Consider the following 15,693-nt stretch of genomic DNA (forward strand, 5'->3'; position numbering starts at 1 on the left):
CCTAAGCATGCTGTTGTAATTAAAAGTTGATAATCCTAACGAGACGAACATAAAAATACGTGAGACCAATTTGTTTCCCTTGAAAGAACCCCACAAGTTTAACCCAGTACCATCCAAGAAACTATTTGTACTGACGTGCCTCAGGTAGTATAGTGTCCACTAAGTCTGTTTCTAAATAGAATTTCCAAAGTGGAATCCTTATTAATGCTTTCGTTTTCTTATATCCTTTTTATCATCATTATTTCATCGAATTGATCCTTCGCCAAAGAAACTGATTCTGGGACAACATGAATCCGCTACGACCTTACAGAGTTCAATCAAAGTCGAAGTCGACCATTCAGATCTAAAAAGGCAGCTGAAGTTCATCACAAACGACTCAGACGAGGGTAAAACTTGGCGAGCTTTAGTGAGTCAACACCAAACTCTTCCAAAGCATCGGTACCGACCTTCTAGAACAAGGAGAAATCCTCCACCACCTACCCTGCGTTGAAAAGCTTATGATTGGTAAAGCACTTGAGTGTCGTTCTTCCTTTCGCGTACGGAGAAGTATAGGTGCACTCGAAATCCAGATGTTAAGGATACAATACCACTAATCTGATTCAATTTCCATATTATTCAGATGATAAAAGGACAGAGGGTATCAGGCCAACGGAACTGGCTGCTGACATATAGAGGGGGAAATGAACAACCAGCACAACAGCAAAATTGCATGAGTTCCCATGAAAGTCAGAAACAAGTAACAAAATATGAATGTAAAGAATATATCAACATCAACTGAGGTACTAAAATTCAGATGCCTTTGTGCTGCAAAATAGACACCATAGGCACAAACAAGAGATGCCGCGCTGATCTCCAGTGGCCAGACTATGAGGAAAATACCATAACTGGCCATTCTTATTTCATCAACTTCTCGTAATTTGCTCTACTGTTCCTCCTCGCACACTCCAAGATAGTTTTATCAGCAGTAATAAAGTATGCTGCGGTTGAGGCTGCTCATAACCAAAAGATAACAAAATTATCTACCTGCTGTGGGACAACTACCATCCGGTTTTTACAGCTGTATTTCACGCAACATGCAAATTTCATAAAAAAGGATGGAGGGTATGTAAAGATATAAATACATACTGTCGTTACATCTCATGAAAGGAATCAGCAAGGACTACTCGAACTTTGTCAAGTAGTAAGGGACTAAAAGACATTTTCCAGTGTAGAAAAAGGAAGAAAAGCCCCAACAAAGTACATGGTCCAAATCAGTGCACGATTGGTATTATGCTATTGAATACAAGATTAGATGCAGGCTTTAACATGATCAAAAAATGTTTTCTTTTGGACATTTTTGTTTGTCAGATGGCACAGCTTTAGTAACCTTTCAGAGTTTGCAACAATGCAGGAAACAAACACAATAAGAATATTTGAGGTCAATGACATTTGTGCCAAAGGCAGCAGATGATGGCCTTCATTAACATATAAACTAATGTGGTACCAACTGGATTACTGCAATCACCATTTTGATGATGCCACTAAAACAATGTAATGACATTAATGCAAAAGATTACCAATAATACCAAATCATAACTGAAAACACTGAAAAACCTAATTGAAGTTTGTAGCCAATCCAAATAATGAAGCTTGTCTAGCAAAATGGACCTCAAACTGGATGGGCTTTCCGACAGAGTGGATCATACTCTTGGTGAGATGAATTAGTGTGTATGACAATACTGTTTTAGATTTAACTGAACAAGCCTATAGTTAAAATGATCTAAAACATGCACGTCATGTATCATCAAATTGTAAAGCTTCTTGAACTTTTGCAACCAGTAGCCTCACTAATTGCAAGACAAGGATGTGTTTATGGCATGATCCATGAATTGGTCTCAAAGTCACCATTAACAAACATAAGACGAACCCGGAAACTTATAGCATATGAATAAACACATCTTATGGGCAAGAAATGGTGATATTGCTTTTGGTTTTCTTGCAATAATTTCTAGTATCACCTCTTGTGCAGATAAATTTGATCATGGAAAAGAGCTCTCTCTCTCTCTCCCTCTCTCTCTCTCTCCCTCTCTCTCTCTCTCTCTCTCCCTCTCTCCCTCTCTCTCTCTCTCTCTCTCCCTCTCTCTCTCTCTCTCTCTCTCTCACACACACACACACACATATACACATGCTTGTCCAAAAGCTTTATGCACATACACTGGAACTTGGGGATATCAAGCTAAGGAGAGGCTGAGTCCTTCATATCCAGAAAACCATGAAAAAGATTTCCTTTTCCTACCAAAAGGCCATACATAATTAAAGTTGCAATGAGCTATGGAAGCTTTTATCAGTGTGCACAGACTTTTAGACATAGACAAGCCATAGAAAATGTGTGGAGAACACAACCTGTTGCAAAACTCTAAGCAAAAGCACAAGTATGCACTAGGTATCTCAATTGATAGCATCTAGCTAGTTTACACTCCTAATCATACCAAGTTCCTAACAGCTCCAACCATTTCACAATTTCATAGCTGCAAACTTTGTTTACTTCAATACAAGTTTGAAACAAATAAATATCCAGAAGATGCTTTTTGTGACCAGTTATTATTATAGTGTTACACATCATAAGCTCTTTAATTTGCATATTGTATGCATAAAAATGCCCCCATCTTGCCGGCAGAAGATTGAAATTTTTTTGTGGACTAAAACAACATTAAAATAATTTCAAATTGACTGCAACTGATAAGCATTTGCAAATCACACCTGTTGTATTCAATGCAAAATCCCACAAAGAACTATTTATTGTGAATAAACAGATTCTTACAAATCTAAAAGCAATAGATGAAGTGAATTCCAAATTTGAGCTATTGATCATTAGAAGCACATGTATGAGCATACTTCACAAAAGAATGTGGCCTGAGACTCTGAATTGAACATATTACTAGATAGTGATATAAAAAACCCAGGTTTGTTTTCGTTTTGTTTATCTTGTCAATTACCTGCAGATATAATTAGAGCCTGTGCTGTGTGGTTGAGATTAGCCTTTGCCCATGGGATGACACGGACACCAATCAGCTGAAAATTGACAAAGATAGGCCAATTAAAAAGGGGAAAGACAAAAAGGGAAAGAACTCACAATATAAGTGCTACTTACTCCTGAAAGACTAGAATATACTAGTTAAACCCGAGTCACTGAGGCTGAGTAAGGGAATCGTCATAAAAGCCAATAAAATTTTGCAGTATAACAGTAATGTTCTTTACATTTCGGATACCCGTTTGAATTGGAAATGTAAAGAATGTGTGATGGCTCAAAGAAATCGAAAGAGAAAAAGAAACCTCCTAATCAATCCATATTGTACTTTGTACACAGACAATAACATGGATGCATCCATTCATAAAGGGACTTGCCTAAGTTCTGGGTGGAGGCTAAGCCTCTGGCAAGGGAGCCCAATAACAATAATATCAATTGAAGTTAACATGTATAGCATTCAATTAGAACACTTACCAACCTAACGAACCCTTACAAATTGCCAAAAGCATGGTCTCGTACCTAACATGATTTCTGCCAAAAAAAATTGGCAAAGAGAAAAAAAAAAAAAGGTAGTACCCATACTGTCAATGGGAAGACTATACAAGATAGCCAATTTGCCATGGAATGTAACCATGATAAATGTAATATAGCATCCTTACCCATGATGCAATAGTCCCATAGTTAATATCGATCACAATTGGGTCCATATAAGCACAAATAAAGTTAAGACCAACAATTACAAAGAGTCAGATAATAAGCAATAGCTACTGATGTAAATTAACAAACAAATTGCTCAAAAGTCCTCTTACCCAATTGACCAAACAAATGGAAGTATTAAAGAAAAATAGTATTGTACAGACCACATCAAATCAAAATCCAAATTTCACATGAAATTTGCATTAAGAAAAAGGAAGCAAGCTACACTGGCCAGATTTTCGATAATGAAAATGAACCCAAAAAAATCCTATTCAGCTCATCAAACGAAAGCATAAAGGGTAACAATATAATCACCACAATCTCTTTGCACCCATTAATGGGACATGTAAAATTCGACTAAATTCAAGAAGGGAGAAAACAGCCAATTACCGTAGGGATGGCGCTGCCAACGGCGGCAGCCCCTGCCGCCTTCATTCCAGCTCGAACCCCCGCTGCACAAGACACCCACAATAATGTTAATCAGAGAGTGAGAGAGAGAGAGATATATAGAGAGGCTACCTTCCGTGCACCGCTTGGCATTGAGATCCATCTGCTGTTGGTTACTCAATTTTGTACTCTCGTGGGGAGATGGAATCACTAAAGATTGGTCTCTGGGCCTGAACAATCCAATCATTCCCGATGCCGTGTTGCCACAACTCATCTTCTTCTTGTTCTTGTTCTTGTTCTTCTTCTTCTTCTTCTCTCTCTCTCTCTCGTGTGTGTTTGTTGAACTTACATGCATGGGAAATTCTGTTGGGCTCTCCCAGATGTCAGGCGGCTGGGGAGCGGGGAGCCCACCGCTGCTTCTGGGGCGCAAGCTGGTCGCATGAATCCCGGGTAGTAAAGGACATGGATCATGATCCGAGTATTTTGAAGCAGGTCCCAGACCGGGTCCGAATCCGATTAGATCTAATGTAGAACAACTATAACCGGATTGGAATTTTGGCATGGTGTAACACAAAGGGAGGAGGTCAAAACATGGATCTAGATTGGTTGGACTTAGATCGGACCCAGGAGTCAACAAGTTTGCCTTACCTGGGTCTACTTTTATTAGACTCTACAGCGATTACAATGGTGGATCAGATCAAATTGAAACCAAACCCACATATGATTGGTAAGCATATAAAGTTTTAGATTTGTTTCCGTAGATTATTTATAAGATAACCTAAAGCTGCGTAACAACATGACATATATGCTAACAGGTTTAACAACACCCTCATGAGCACTTCGGTTGCTTCATATCATTTTTGAGATAAATTTATGAAACACGCATACATTGTCGCTGCTGCCAAACAATTCCTAAGTGGGAAAAGTTTGTTGCTTCTTTATGAATCTGTCACAAAGACTGAGGCGTTTGTCTTAAGATTTAGATTAAATTTAGTCAACTAACCCGCAAAGGGTCCTTTAGCTAGAGTAATAAAGCGCCATCTGACTGCAATAACAGTTTGTTACAGTTTTATAATATGCCCCAATCTTTAGAATAGGTTCATGGACTTACTATATTGTATAAAGACAAATTCACAAAATAACTGTTCTAATTACCAATGAACAGGTCCAACCTAAACTCAATTAAATAATTTTCTTTTATGTGTGTTTTGAACTATGTGAAATTAAAAAAAAAAAAAAAGAACAGCAGTCCAAGTAATAAAAACTGGCAAGAAATTGCACGACTCTGAGCACCTGCTAAGTATCATATCGGATGATAAAATGACCAAAATACCCTTCATCAAAGAAATTAAAGACACCAATTACAAGTACAAGAAAAATGCTTACGATAAATAAGCAATAATGAGCATATGGTTGCGTTAAAATTAAGTAAGAGACGATATTCTCGACTTTTGTTGTCTCCGGTGGCATGGTTTGTCTAGAATATTAAATTAAACTGTGCAAGATAGTGACTCTGTCTGTTATAAACCGTGCTTTGGTTTTTAACCTAATTTAAAAATGGTCTTTGATCATTAAGTTCTCCCGGTTGTATGAGCATCTAATTTTCTTAGTCATTGAAAAACTTGTAGTTCAGCATGAAACATAGCCAAATGAACATACTTTCTCTACTAAATCATCAATTATAAGGTCCTATTTGCAAGATTATGCTAACAAAACACACATATAGATGTAGGGAGTGACTTGAAGATAGATTATATTAAAGTTTTTGAAAAAACTTCAAGGGCTTATATAGACATGTGCCATTCCCATGGCTCCAGATTCCAAATATGCCGCCTATTGGTGCTTCTTAAGTGGTTTATGTCTTTTTCTTGAATAAATTAATTATATGAAATTTTGATGTTTAGATTAGAATTTGAGTCAAGAGAATAAGCATGTTAATTCCAGTTGGCTTGTAGAATTGAATTCATACATCAGATTTTTCTTGTTTTTCTAACATTTATTTTACTTACAAATAAAAATTGATCTGGCCAAAAAACTTTGTCATGGGGCTCCAAGATGCTTCCATACCTGTCAGTTTCTTTGTTCCTGATATTTATTACAGCTTCTAGCTTATGATGCATTGAAGGTGACAAACAACCTAATATAATAACAACACACGTTGAATATATTCATATAATCATCTACCAAAGTTGATGCTTAAATTCATCCTAACAATATATTGTATTTCATTATAATATGATATCATCCCTGTCAAGTCTCATCGATATTATTAAAATAATAATATGGTTGATATCATTGTTGAGGGCCAACCCATTATCCTATATAATATGTTGTCATGGACCCAGCTACTCCTTTAACGCAAAAATCCCTACTGTGGATTTAATTCTGGCCAAAAAAATAACATTTCATTGCTTGCCTACGACTGTTAATTAAAGTTTAAAAACGGGAAGTCAAAGGACCAAAATTCTATAAAGAATGGTTTTTCCCAACAATGAAAAGCAACTAGCGAAGGAAAACAAGAAGGAGAAAAAAAAATTATTGGGAACCGTTGGCCTATTTCTTCAAAGTTGGTGGCATTTGTGATCATGCTTCCCAGATTATTACACAGAAAAGTATAAAGATGAGCTAGAGAGAGAGAAAAAAACCAGAAGGTAACAAAAATATAGAATTGCAGGAGGAAAGTGCTGGTGCCCAAGCCCAGCTGAAAATTAACAAGGTTAATTTTTCTTTTGTATTTGTTAATTAGAGTCTAGCCCGAGTTCAGTCAGTTCGAGCACGGCTCGATTAATGAAAACCTCGAGCTCGAGAATAGCTTGCTGGAAGTAGTTCGAGTTCAGCAAACTCATTTGAATAAAATTGCTATTCATCATTATGTGTTGCGCTCGAATTTGTCTCGGCAAACTCGTTTGAGTAGAATTGATATTCATCGCTACATGTTGAGCTCGAGCTTGACAAACTCGTTTAAATATATCGACTTTATTAAGGCTTAACAAATTCGATTAAGGCTCGTGCTCGACTCAGCAGGTAGGTGTTGAACTCATACTCAACTAAATTATTTGAACAAGTCGACTCATTAACTCGAGTTCAACTCATTAAGCAAATGACTCGGCTCGAACTCGTTCACGACCCGAGCTTTAGCGAGTCAAACTCAAGTAGCTCAACTCATTGCTCACACCTGCGAAACGATCTAGTCACTGGGGCATAGAGCCCCCCCAAGCCATCCTGGCTCACTGGGGCCTAACACGCCAAAGCCATCGCCTCTTCCCAACAATCATAGCATGCATTGCTAGCTAATTGGATCGGTTTGGTTACAGTAAGTTGATTTTGACAATATAAAACAAACATGAGCTTTGTTCAATACAAATTTCAAAAGGTCACATTTTTCTACTGTATCGTTAAAAAATTCCAAACGTATCGGCCAGAGCTTTTGTTACCATGCTTTTCATACGGAAGAAGGTGACCGGTAAAAAAGAACGGCCGCTTTGGAAAAGCCAACGGGAAGACGACGGAGGCTGAAATTCTAAGGCAAAAGGCGTATGGGCCCCCTTTTTTTTTAAATAATGTTTTAATCGTCAAATATTTAGTGTTCAAATGCCAAACTCATCGGATCGGGTCGTCCGAGGAACATTTGCTCATCCTGCTCCAATTAAGGGCCAATCATCAGGAAACCGTGTCTCCTATGTCCGATTAAATACTGCTGAGTATTTTGGATCAGATTCAGATCAGAAACGGTCCGATTCTAATTCTCACTATGTCTATAGTGTCTACCAGTACCACTGGTTGGGTTGGGTTCGGTTCCTGTAACTGCACGGGATCCAATGGAACTGATCCACAGTCACCCCCAACACTCGGCTGCTAGACGGCGGCACAATTATTTTTTTTAAAAAGCACGGGGCACGCGAGAAAGGGACAAACGGCATGAGGGTAAAAAGGTGAAAGGCCCATGTAGGCCAAGGTGCCAACCGAAGCACGAGCTGAATGGGAACAAAGAAGGACAGTGGGGTTTGACCATTGTGCCCCTGCCAGGCATCCTCCAGCTCCCGCCCGAGCGTGGCGGAATCGTGGTGCGGTCTTCAATCGCATTTTGGAAAGGCGCAGCTGAAGTCCGCGTGCTCCGTCGCTCCGACAGTGGTCTCGAGCACTTCGTACGCCCCTCTGTCTCTCTCTCTGCGCCCGAGGAACGGTCGAGTCGCCGGTAGCACGCTCATCAGTTAAGAGAGGAGCAGGACACACTGATCAGTGAAGGCTGAAGAGTAGCGGAGAGGAAGGGAGGAAAAGAGCAAGCGAGGGCGTGTGTAACGTCTGCAATGGAGCTCGGTAGAGCCATTTTCTTGGCTCCTTACCTGTTCTTCCTCCTACTGTTATCTGCAGGTACTCTCTCTCTCTCTCTCTCCTTCCCTCTTGCTGCATTCGGTTTCCGATCATTTTGATGCGTTTTTTTTTTTTTTTTTTTTGGTGGAAACAAGAAGACAGAATGCTTCCTTTGTGGTTCCTTCCGTGTCGGCGTCGGGTCTCTTTTCTCTTATCGGTCGGATTGAGTGTTATGGAAAGCTCAGCTTCGTAGTCCCGTGGATTCGAGTATCTCGGTTTTGTTTGACAAGAGTGAAGAACATTTCTTGGCTCTTGCTGCCACGATGAAGAAATAACATGATTTTTCTGGCGTTTTAATTTGATTTTCCTCATTTTTCTTGTCCTTTGAATGGACGACCTTGTATTCGTGTTTTTCATTGATCTCTCTCTCTCCCTCTGTGTATGTGTGTGTTTATGTGTGGTTTGAAAAAATAGAGGGCTTTTTGTTATTTTTTGCTTGAAGATTGAAGTTGTTTTTACATTGATAGGCTGGATTGGATTTTTTGCGATATTGTTTCAGCATTAGAGGATGAAGTATCTTTCCTTATGATTTGCATTGTAATTTTGAAGCGTCAAGGCGCTCTTTTGCCCCTTGCTTTTATTGTTTTTTTTTTTTTTTTCTCGTAGTAGTAAATGGAGGCTTTGGCATGTTGCAGAAGCTGCATTTTTTCTAAATATAAACAGCAAGGGCTGCAGAGTGGTTCGGGTAAATGTTCGGGTTTTTTCTATTTATTATTCTGAGCAATGTCGGTAGCAGCGTAGCGTACATTGTAACATTTTCACGCTTAGGAGAATAGTTTCCATTGTGAATAAGTTATTTTAAGTAACATCTTAAAAATAGCGAGTTATGTATCTTTCGATATAATACGTACTTAGTAAGTACATCATGCGTCTAAGTACATCATGCGTCTATTTATATGGGTTTCTTTACCCGTTTTCTATGGTTTTGAATTGGAGGCTAAGATTTTCTGTTTACTTGTTATATTTAATTTTCTTCAGATCTTATTGTAGGAATTTGAGATCTGTTTTCTTTTCCCCATTAGCATTCCTTGTGACTGGTTGCATTTATTTTTGCTAGAAAGTTTTTTTTTTCCGTTTATGTCTCAAAACATTTAGCATTTTGACATTTCAATATTCTATGCATTTTTTTTTATCATTTGCCTAAATGAAGTTTAAGACGACATTTTCACTTTCTACATACTTCAATAACTTTTTTATAATTTTGTTGCTTCATAATTCTAAGTTTCAGCAAGCATGCAGATTTATCTAGCAAGTGAAAATTTTGCAAAATCACCATCTCGGACTACTTTTTGAGTTTTGGTATTTTGTGACAATACAGTTGTTCGCATTTTCATGAATCCTCTGGAGTTCTTCCTTCCTCTCGTTCTTCTGGAAGGCTGAGAATGGAAATTGACATAATTAAAATAACAGTCTGCTATGCAATTGTTGTTTAGGCTTGTTGGATGCGTCACATACTATGTCTCCAACTTGCAGTCATATATGCAAGTTCATTTTTTTTTTCCTTTTCCGTTTTAAATTTAATAATAGCCTTCATATCATTTTGTGTTGAAAAACATGCAATGCAACTTGATTGTATTCCATTTTGGAAATGTTGAGATCAGAGTTTTCTCTTAAAGTTCCTCGAGTGGAAGACAAAGCTGTGCTCATCAGTGTTATACTCAAGGCCTTTTTTTTTGTCGAAGATCTTGATTATGGAAGCGATTCTCTCAATGACTGCTTAACAAGGATGATTGCTTTTCCTTTTTTGCCAAAAGTTTTAATGTCTTGGTAGATTAGTCTTTAATTCTCAATGTAAGGACAAAGGAAAAGGAAAAAAAAAAATGTCGAACCAACTATTTGAATAGCCACTTCACATTTTACTCTTTATCCTAGATCTCTTAAGAGGAAAAATTATGGATATATTAAGTGGTTACTAGATTTTTTTGATATGTGTTTTCTTTTTTGTGTCAGAGTTCTCCAAAGCAAGCTACATAGGTGTTTGCTATGGAAGAAATGCTGATGATCTTCCTACACCTGACAAAGTTGTACAGCTGGTTAAGGCTCACTCCATTAAATATGTGAGGATATATGATTCAAATGTCCAGGTTTTGAAGGCATTCGCAAACACTGGGGTAGAGCTGATGGTCGGCATTCCAAATGCAGACTTACTTGGGTTTTCACAATTCCAATCAAATGCAGATTCATGGCTGAAGAACAGCATCCTTCCATATTATCCTGCTACTAAAATCACTTATATAACTGTTGGTGCAGAAGTGACAGAAGCGTCTGGCAATACCAGCTCACTTGTTGTTCCTGCAATGCAGAAGATACATGCTGCGTTGCTAAAAGTAGGACTCAACAAAAAGATTAAGGTTTCAAGTACTCATTCATTAGGAGTTTTGTCACGCTCATTTCCACCATCAGCTGGTGCATTCGACAGCAAGTTTGCCTACTTTCTCAAACCTATGTTGGAATTTCTTGCCGAAAATCAATCACCATTTATGGTTGATATATATCCTTACTATGCCTACAGAGATTCTCCTTCAAATGTGTCTTTAGATTATGCTCTTTTTTCTTCTTCATCTTCATCTGCTGTTGTTGATCCAAACACTGGATTAGTCTACACCAACATGTTTGATGCTCAGCTGGATGCTCTCTATTTTGCATTGACTGCACTGAATTTCAAGACTTTGAAGATTATGGTTACTGAGACAGGTTGGCCAACAAAAGGATCCACAAAAGAGACAGCTGCTACACCAGGAAATGCTCAGACCTACAACACAAATCTCATTCGACATGTGATCAATGACACTGGAACTCCTTTTAAGCAGGGTGAAGAGATAGATGTTTATATTTTTTCTTTGTTCAATGAGAACAGGAAGCCTGGATTGGATTCAGAACGAAACTGGGGTTTGTTCTATCCTGATCAGACTAGTGTCTATAACTTGGATTTAACTGGGAAAGAGAGTTCCACTGCCGTTTCTGGTGTGAATGATACACTGTCCAATGGGACTTGGTGCATTGCTTCATCCAATGCTTCTGATGTAGATTTACAGAGTGCGCTGGACTGGGCATGTGGTCGCGGCAATGTTGATTGTTCACCTATTCAACCAAGCCAAGCTTGTTATCAGCCTGATACGTTAGCATCTCATGCCTCCTATGCATTCAACAGTTACTATCAGCAGAATGGAGCTTCTCCAGTTGCTTGCAGCTTTGGTGGCACAGCGATGATAACAAATAAGAACCCAAGTTAGTTTCATCTGGGCCATTTACCCTTTTTTATTTTGTTTCAAACCGAATCAATTTCATTTTTGCTCGATTTCTTTGCAATGATTTTAGAAGGAAGTTTCTGAAAACGAGTGAACTTTATCTGCATCTCCTTTACTTGATACTGCAACGATTTGCAAAGGCTGCCATACTAAAACCATTTATAGATGCCGTGCTTTTATTTTCCAACGTACTACTGAGACAAGACATGAGGGAAACAAATAAATTCTCAACAGTTGATGAACTTTTCTGTTCTTTTCTTTTGTGGGTTGACTTTTGCACTATGTTATTTCTCAGTTTGTCAGTGCACTGGCGGACAATTTTCTAGAAAATCATTCTCTTGGCATGCACAAGCCTTATTTGCTCTCTAATTCCTGTTTTTCTTTCTGTAAACTGTCTCTTGAAATTCTTTCTTTTTTCAAGTCATATCATTCATATATTATGTGCAAGAAGCACATTTCCTTTTTTACCTGTCGTTTGCAAATATGTTTCAGGATATCTGGAACATTGGTGGATTTTCTCAATAAAAACATAAAAGATTGTAGATGCATGTTGATGGTTTTCTATATTGTAACATGTTGATGGCTTTCTTTCTTGTAAACTTTAAGCAAATGAAAATGGTTCGTATGGCTTCTGAAAGTTGCATGTGGAGTCCTTGTCAACTTTGAGTAAATGAAATGGTTTCTTAAGGCTTTTGAACATTTCCATGCAGAATCCTTCCTTGATTGCTGTCATGGGACAAAAATGAACTTCCATGTTGAAAACTCCATTTGCCTTAGATTGTGGATAGGCATAGTCACCTCCACTTTTAAACCCTAAACCCTAAACCCTAACCCTAAACCCTAATCCTTCCTTGATTGCTGTCATGGGACAAAAATGAACTTCCATGTTGAAAACTCCATTTGCCTTAGATTGTGGATAGGCATAGTCACCTCCACTTTTAAATCAAACGAGCTCTCCAAGTAATGTATGGTTTGCATGCATTTGTGCTTGTTCATTTGCATTCTCTAACTACCTTGTGTTGTCTTGTGTCATTGTCGTCTCATTTATCTTGTATGCAAACTCTTTCCCATTGCCTTGTATAGCAATTATTTTCACCAATATTTCTTTGAGAAATTAGAGTTTGCAATAGTAAGCAAAGTCTCTCTTAAAAGCTGTGCAATAATTGTAAAGCTTCAAAAACTAATAGAATATGAAATGGTTTCTTAAGGCTTTTGAACATTGCCATGCAGAATCCTTCCTTGATTGCTGTCATGGGACAAAATGAACTTCCATGTTGAAAACTCCATTTGCCTTAGGTTGTGGATAGGCATAGTCACCTCGACTTTTAAATCAAACGAGCTCTCCAAGTAAATGTATGGTTTGCATGCATTTGTGCTTGTTCATTTGCATTCTCTAACTACCTTGTGTTGTCTTGTGTCATTGTCGTCTCATTTATCTTGTATGCAAACTCTTTCCCATTGCCTTGTATAGCAATTCTTTTCACCAATATTTCTTTGAGAAATTAGAGTTTGCAATAGTAAGCAAAGTCTCTCTTAAAAGCTGTGCAATAATTGTAAAGCTTCAAAAACTAATAGAATATGACCCTGAACATTTCTATTTCATCTACTTTTTCCCGTGGGTACAACTCAATCAGTATCAGATATGACCCTGAACATTGCTATGTGATGCTTGCGGCTGTTGTGTTCTGTGTCAACTGTAGACATGTATGTCATTTTTGGCATGTGTTCTTGAAAACATGAATAAAAGATGTTTCTATGGTTAAGTTATTAGTAACTTATGAACAAAGGTCTGCATATTGATATCTTGTTGCAGCTGCTACTGCCATCCTCTAGAACTACCCTGTGCTAGTACTTTCAACATCATGATTGTATATATATTGCAGGGCCCAGGCTGTGCATCCAATTGTCGCATGGTTCCTCCATAGCCTCTAGTTTGGTTTGACTTGTTGCTTAAGTCTTTAACCTTTTGTCAAAACGTTATTATCTGCCTACAAGTAATTGGAGATAATTGTCTACTAAAACTTAAGTCAAGGCCGGTGAGATGCTCAGTTCAGCTCCCTGTCAGTTCTGAAAAATTCTGACTTAGATTGCTTTACGGCATGCTGCTCCCAATGTGGAATGCCTGTTTGTGTGTGTGGGTGTGTTCTCAGATTGAATTATGTGCATCTTATTGACATATAATTTGACATTTATTTTGTCATTAATTGAATTTTGTGCATCTTATTGACATATAATTTGACATTTATTTTGTCATTTCTTTACAGGCTATGACAATTGCCAATATGCAACCCAAGGGTATGTACCTCATGTTGCATTGCTTTGATTTTTTTTCTCATTTCTGGAATTTGTGCATTTTAAGTATGTAACTCCATCTTGCTTCTTTTTGTCATTCAGAGGTTTTAAAAAAGAGTTTTTTTCTAAAACCACCTAGGGGGAGCGGTTGAGATTTGCCAGATCAGACATTTGAGTCAGTTTTGGACTGGGTTGTCTTAGTTGATGTCTGATTCAAGTTCAAAAATCGGACATATATTACCACCTAGGGGGAGCGGTTGAGATTTGCCAGATCAGACATTTGAGTCAGTTTTGGACTGGCTTGTCTTAGTTGATGTCTGATTCAAGTTCAAAAATCGGACATATATTATGCACAACTGTTGTGCCTTAAGAAAGGGTAGATGTTTACACCTATGTGAGAGAAGATGAGATCGAAACCTTTAAGGTTCTGTAACTTTTGTCCTAGTTCTTACCGGCTGGGAGGCAAGTTGTTATGATCTGTTGGACCACTTTGAGTTAGTTTTGGAACAAATTGGCACGCCATTGCTTGGATGTTCAAATGAACATTTGATTCATATGAAAACTCATGGTGTTACAATCTTGTGGAAATCATCCATGCCATTAATGCATTGTTTATAATCTTTCTTTGCATGCACTTCACTTTCATGCTAATTCCATGCATCTGATGGGTCCTGAGCCAGCCAAGCGTGCCAAGTTTTAGCTATCTACTTGAAAAGTTTAGCTATTGTCTCTTCCTTTGCCTGTTTCACTTTTGTATCTTCCTTTGCCTGTACCATTGATCAGCAGGCACATTATGTACAGGACTATTCTAGCGAATGCCAACTCAACAGGTTCTGCATCTTCAGCATCTGCGGAGCACAGTTTTGGGACTCGCATTGCTACCATCCTAATTTCGGTGTTGGTTGAGGTTCTGTTTTCTTTCAGTCTCTCAAGATTGTGAAAAAGGGTGGTGCTGCTATGTATTTTTTATATATGTAAATCTATTCTTTCATTGTAAAACTCTTACTTTATCCATTTCAATGTGTCTCTTATATCCTTGCATGTCTCTTATTCAGTTCAAAACGACTTTTCCTGACCGGCTTTCGTTAAAGAACATGAGAACAAAACTAAATGTGGCCAACTTGTGCCTTTTGCCTTATATAATCGGCAGTCCTCACACATTCTCAGGAATTAGGTTCAGACCTTGAGATTTTTTCCTCGGCAAACTCTGGCCTCTCCAGCTATCCTTCTTGGACCTACGAAGTATTATAAGGTAACTGTCCCTGAGCGTGAAGCCCTCCATGGATTGGTTCTTCTTTCCAGCTATTCTGGGACCCCGTTTACTTTGCCAGAATCAAAGTTGGATGCTCATCTGGCGCTCATGGCTTCTCATTCTGTGGTGGGTGACTTATGGGACACCTGCCATGGATCCTTTCATCTGTCGACCTGGCCCCCCAAATTTTATGTGATCCGCATCTGTGTCTGGAAATTAAGTTCTGTTATCCGCAGCGGACTTCACTTCTTAATGAGCTTGTGACTGGTGGCTTTGCCCGGTACTTCTGTATTTGATTTTTCTTGTTCCACCTCTTGCAGGCCTAGATCTTTCGATATGTTATCTCCCTCTCTCTCTCCCCGTATGTGTTTGTGTGTGTGTGTTGGCAAGTTGATGTGGATAGAGTGCATTCTTGTTCCATTTGTTTCGCTAGGTTGAAA

General features: G+C 38.4%; 2 protein-coding genes across 3 annotated transcripts; one reads left to right on the top strand and one right to left on the bottom strand.

Annotated features, from left to right (window-relative positions):
- Positions 1 to 639: 639 nt before the first annotated feature.
- LOC116245788 (early nodulin-93-like) lies at positions 640 to 4,498 on the bottom strand. Its single transcript, XM_031617344.2, has 4 exons — positions 4,223 to 4,498; positions 4,094 to 4,155; positions 2,976 to 3,051; positions 640 to 989 (listed from the first exon to the last, which is right to left on the bottom strand). Exons 1-4 carry the CDS (start codon positions 4,443 to 4,445, stop codon positions 895 to 897), a joined length of 456 nt encoding a protein of 151 aa, XP_031473204.1. The 5' UTR covers positions 4,446 to 4,498; the 3' UTR covers positions 640 to 894.
- A 3,655-nt stretch (positions 4,499 to 8,153) lies between these two features.
- Positions 8,154 to 15,042, top strand: LOC116260966 (glucan endo-1,3-beta-glucosidase 13). Of its 2 annotated transcripts, none has more exons than XM_050078628.1 (4): positions 8,154 to 8,461; positions 10,412 to 11,689; positions 13,974 to 14,004; positions 14,788 to 15,042. In XM_050078628.1, exons 1-4 carry the CDS (start codon positions 8,398 to 8,400, stop codon positions 14,939 to 14,941), a joined length of 1,527 nt encoding a protein of 508 aa, XP_049934585.1. In that variant the 5' UTR covers positions 8,154 to 8,397; the 3' UTR covers positions 14,942 to 15,042. The 2 variants fall into 2 exon arrangements, with proteins under 2 accessions (XP_049934585.1, XP_031495384.1); XM_031639524.2 differs by having other exon boundaries at positions 8,155 to 8,461; positions 14,803 to 15,042.
- The last annotated feature ends 651 nt before the right edge of the window (positions 15,043 to 15,693 follow it).

Source organism: Nymphaea colorata, chromosome 1 (assembly GCF_008831285.2).
Source record: "Nymphaea colorata isolate Beijing-Zhang1983 chromosome 1, ASM883128v2, whole genome shotgun sequence".
NCBI classification, from domain to species: domain Eukaryota; kingdom Viridiplantae; phylum Streptophyta; class Magnoliopsida; order Nymphaeales; family Nymphaeaceae; genus Nymphaea; species Nymphaea colorata.